The sequence below is a fragment of the Penaeus japonicus genome, unplaced genomic scaffold (genome assembly GCF_977035675.1).
Source record: "Penaeus japonicus unplaced genomic scaffold, GWHDUDI00000001_assembly GWHDUDI00000017, whole genome shotgun sequence".
Classification (NCBI taxonomy): Eukaryota; Metazoa; Arthropoda; class Malacostraca; order Decapoda; family Penaeidae; genus Penaeus; species Penaeus japonicus.
Window position 1 is genome coordinate 19235860 of NW_028234419.1, and position 5000 is coordinate 19240859.

At 40.0% G+C, this 5000-nt stretch overlaps 1 protein-coding gene across 1 annotated transcript in view; it reads right to left on the reverse strand.

Annotated features, from left to right (window-relative positions):
* LOC122258328 (uncharacterized) overlaps window positions 1-4667 on the reverse strand; it is a 39566-nt gene extending 34899 nt beyond the window's left edge. The window contains exons 1-5 of the mRNA XM_086545787.1: window positions 4659-4667; window positions 4339-4509; window positions 3630-3637; window positions 3418-3546; window positions 2487-2689 (exon numbers count right to left, since the gene is read on the reverse strand). Coding sequence (XP_086401913.1) covers window positions 2487-2689; window positions 3418-3546; window positions 3630-3637; window positions 4339-4509; window positions 4659-4667 — 520 coding nt within the window. The remainder of the gene's footprint in view (window positions 1-2486; window positions 2690-3417; window positions 3547-3629; window positions 3638-4338; window positions 4510-4658) is intronic.
* Window positions 4668-5000: the final 333 nt, after the last annotated feature.

The window sequence follows — 5000 nt, forward strand, 5'->3', positions numbered from 1 at the left end:
TGAGCAGGAATTGGGTGGAAAGACGCATTAGATCAGGAATCGCTGCATTATATAAAATCATGTATTTTTTATGTACCAGCAGCCATGGTTATCAATTACATTAAATCTGTTGTTATTTAATTAATGAGAGCATGTCATCTCCATTACGTGGAGGTTTGATACATGCACACACACACACACACGCGCGCGCACACACACACACACACACACACACACACACACACACACACAAACAAACACACACAAAAAAAAAAATATATATATATATATATATATACGTATCTATTCATCTATCTATCTATCTATCTATTCATCTATAGTGTGTGTATGTGCGCGCGTGTGTGTGTGTGTGTGTGTATGCATACTTATTTATTTGATTATAATATTCAATCATTAAAAAAAGTGTTTACTTTCACTTCAAGTTCATTTTCGTTTCACCTAGTACAGATTTCCAGGACATTTCTAGATTTCATTTTCGGTTCCGGATAAAGAGTAAATTGACTCATCCTCCGTTACTAACAAGGGAAACGATTCCAAGCAATTTCGCCGGAATGTGCAATGGCTCCTCATACTCCAGCTCAATATTCGTCTGTCGTGTTGCACGGTGGAGACTGCAACAAATGGCATTAAAGTAGTCAGCGTCAAGACTCAATTGCCAAAGCGAAGAGCTAATCTAATTGAATTCCTTTGCATCCTTCTTTTGCTGCCGGTTGTTGTTGTTGTTGTTGTTTTTGTTTTTGTCTCTCTCTCTCTCTCTCTCTCTCTCTCTCTCTCTCTCTCTCTCTCTCTCTCTCTCTCTCTCTCTCTCTCTCTCTCTCTCTCTCTCTCTCTCTCTCTCTCTCTCTCTCTACCTCTTCTTATCGGAAAGAAATAAATGACATATTCCCAAAGACATCAACATTGCAACGTACGAAAGTCAAAAGAGCAACGACCCCTGCAGTCAACACGTTGCAAAGTGGCATGCAGTGAGTGTTCATAGATTGCGTCTAAGTCCTTTGTAGCGCCGTGAAAGGCCGCTAATGGAGATTGGTCGGATCACGTAACGAGATGAAGCTCAGTCTCCACCCCCACCCCCCTTTCTCGCTCTCCCCCTCCCCCCTTGACCTAGATTACACCTTTGCTAATTGTTAGTTTCTCATTCATTACCCAGGAGAGCTTCTTCTCCTCCTCCTCCTCCTCCTCGTCTTTCTTCTTCTCTTCTCCTCTTCTTCCTCCTCAACCTATTATATTTTTCCTCCTCTTCTTCCTTCTTCTTCTAATCCTTCTTCTCATTCTAATTCTTGTTCTCTCTTTTCTTCTCCTCCCCTTCTTCCTCTTCCTCCTCCTCCTCCTCCTCATTCTTCATCTTCTTCTTCTCTTCCTCCTCCTCCTCCTCATCCTCTTCCGCCTCTCTCTTCTCCTCCTCCTCCACCTCTCTCTTGTTCTCCTCCTCGTCCTCCTCCTCTTCCTCTTCCTCCACTTCTTTATCCTCCTCCTCCTCCTCCTCATTCTTCTTTTCCTCCTCCTCCCCCTCTCTCTTATTCTCCTCCTCCTCCTCCTTTTTCTTCTCTTTCTCCTCCTTCATCTCCTCCTCCTCCTCGTCCTCCTCCTCCTCTTTCTTCTCCTTCTCCTTTCCCTCCTCCTCCTCCCCCGTATCCTTCTTTAGCCATAATTCCAAAACAAAAACAGATTTTAAAAAATATGGGAAACGCTGAAGTGTAATTGATTTTGTCGAGATATGTTCTCTTTTGTTGTTGTTGTTGTTTTTTTGTTTTTGTTTGTTGAATGTTCGGAAAGATTACGTATTCCTTTGGTTTCGAGACGGGGAAGAGTTTGTCTGGCGGTGGGGAGGATTAACTGCAATGTTGACTAGGATTTCCCATGCATTTTACGGCGAAAGTAGTTATTTAATTAACTAATTATACATCACATGATATCAGTATTTTTTTGTTTGTTTGTTTGTTTGTTTTTGTTTGGGGAGGGGGGGTGATAAAGAGGAGTTGACGAAGGGAAACGTTTTTTATTTTGATTTTGCAACGACTGACTAATGCTGACTACCCTTTTGATTTTATGTTTGTTTTATTGTGATGGAAAGACAGGAGTAAAGAGATGGCTATATTAATGTATATGTATATGTATTTACACTTTTGTGTTTGTGTGTGTGTGTACTTGTTCGTGTGCATGTGTGTATACTTGTGCGTGCGTGCGTGCATGTGTGTTCGTGTGCGCGTTTGTGTACTTGTGCGTGTATGTGTGTGTCCGAGTGTGCGTGTGTGTTTGAGTGTGTATGTGTGTGTGTGTTCGAGTGCATGTGTGAGTGTGTATAAGTGTGTGTGTGTGTATGCTCTCGTCCGTGTTCACGTGTGTATACTTGTGCGTGCACGCGTGCATGTGTGTGCTCGAGTGTGCATGTGTATTCGAGTATGTCTGTTTGTGTTCGAGAGCATGTGTTTATGCGTATGTGTGTGCGTATACGTGTTCGTAGTGATAACAAAACAAGTACTCACTGCAGTTCCACTCATCGCTGCCGTCAAGACAGTCCCCGTATCCGTCGCAGATGAACCTCCGCTCAACGCATCGCTTCCCGAAGTCGCAAGGGAACCAACCGAGCGAACAGTCACCCGTTTCGCCGTTGTCGTTTGTTGCTATGGTTACGCAAATGCAGTTGTCATAGTTAGTGGAAGAGACGTGGTCGTGGGGATACAAAGAACTAAGTTATTCGAAGTTATTGTGGATAGTCATGGAATCTGTGATTAATGTTTGATAACGATGATGATATCTGTAATGTAGATGCTATCTTATTATAACGTCATTCATAACAATAACATATTTAGCAATAGTAGCAAAAACAGTAACAGTGATAATAATGAAAAAACAACAATAATTACATATATAAATGCACTAAAAAACAAGGATATAAAAGCCTCCAAAAAGTCAAAGGACAGCATCCGGAACTGGAGATGATTCGCCAGACATACCTGTAGGCTGGCTCAGTACCAAAAGTGCCAGGACTTGGAGGAGGCCGGTTAAGAAGAGATAGAGATGGACCACGCTCGGCATCCTACTGTGTTGCGTTGGGGACTTCGTTCTGTGAGGAGGGAAAAAAATAAGAATGGGGGGGGGTGGGGTGATTGGCTTCCCGTTCTTTTTATGATCATTGGTATATAATGCAGGTGTGTGGGTATATTTGTAAGATATAAACAATGGTGTTTAATAGGAGTGATTTTATTACTATTATACCAGATGTATGAGAACAAGACATATATGAACTGCTAAGAAAAAAAAAAAAAAAACTCAGAGATCACCTGTATTAAAAATGCATTTTCGTAAACTATAAATCGCACAAAAATACGAAATACGGAAAAAAAATAGACAACGATGGAATTAAAGTTGTCATTTTGGCCATCATGATACACTCGCATAAACACAGAAACAAACACAAGTCCCAACATATTCCTGCAAGCCACATAGATTCGATCAACAAGAATGGCATACAGTGGTCTTTTATAGCGTAGGTGCACAGGTGTGTGTGACTGAGCATCTGTATCTTTAAACGCAGGTGAGCATCTGTGTAGATTGGCAGATAAATTGAGGGAAGGGGAGTAAAGGACATAGAACAGAGAAACGAAGAATTGAGAGGAAAAGCATACTTTCTAAACTGTAAAAAATGTAAGATAAGTGTATTTAAAAGTAAATCAAATGTAAAAAATGTAAATCGTGAAAATTGCATACGATAGATTAAAAAAATAATAATTTCATCTGTTCAAGAGATACAGACATTCTCAGAAGAAGAATTTTGTATAATACATATTCATAATCACACACACACATATATATACACACACACACGCGTGTGTAGGTAGATAGATAGATATTAATGATTTCAACTGGAAGAGACCCTTATCAAATAATACATGCATTGTGATATTCCTGAATATATGATAGCTTATGTGACAGCTGACGGATGCACACTACATTCCGTAAAATAAGAAACAGAAGGAGAGAGTGAGGAAGAAACGGAGAGAGATAGAGACAGAAGAGGAGGAGAGAGAGAGAAGGAGAGAGAGAGAGAGAGTGAGAGAGAGAGAGATATATATAGATAGATAGATAGATAGAGAGAGAGAGAGAGAGAGAGAGAGAGAGAGAGAGAGAGAGAGAGAGAGAGAGAATGAGAGAGAGAGAAGAGAAACATTGTTTAAGCGCATTACTATTGTTGGTAATTTATAATTATTATCCTCATCATTATAGTTACACATATGATTGTTATTATCTATTATCATTATTAGTAAACCAATCATTGCAATATATTATTATTATCATAATCATTCTTATCATCACTAACATCATTATCATACTCACCCTCTGTAATACTCTGTAATACTCTCTAAGCACACACAAGCGCAAAAGAAACACATATGTGAAGACAATCACATTCTTGTGAAAACATATGTGGACAGTGGACACATATCCGTATATGAACATAGACATATGAACTTCCCTCCCGTTTACACAAGCGAAATGTGTCCTGGCCTGGATATTGAGTGTGATTGTGTTCTAACATTGGACTAATGGCCGAGCTTAGTGTCGAGAGGAACACGGTGCGGGAAGAACCGATGTGTATGTACGTACGACTGTCTGTAGGTGAACTGTGAGTGTCAGGGTATTTTGACGAGGCTTACTGTGGACATAGCGTGTTATTAATATTTTGACGCTATCATCAAAATATTTTGAAATCTTGGGGATACAACTTGAGGAAAACTCTGAAGAGATTTGGGTTGTAATGCAGAAATATATTTTTTTACATCGTGTCCCCAAACACAAATAGGCATAGTATCGGAGAGCCCTAAGATGATGTATTTTATAAATATGTGGTGAGAACTATTGGGCATAATCAAAGCACCACCAAACACGAGGCTTAAGTGGAGGGCAACAGCTCGGCTAACGAAAAAAACGAGGGTGGGTAAAGGCGCTGTCACACTAGTATATTTTCCGTCGTCTCATTTCGTCAATTTTCAAAAATT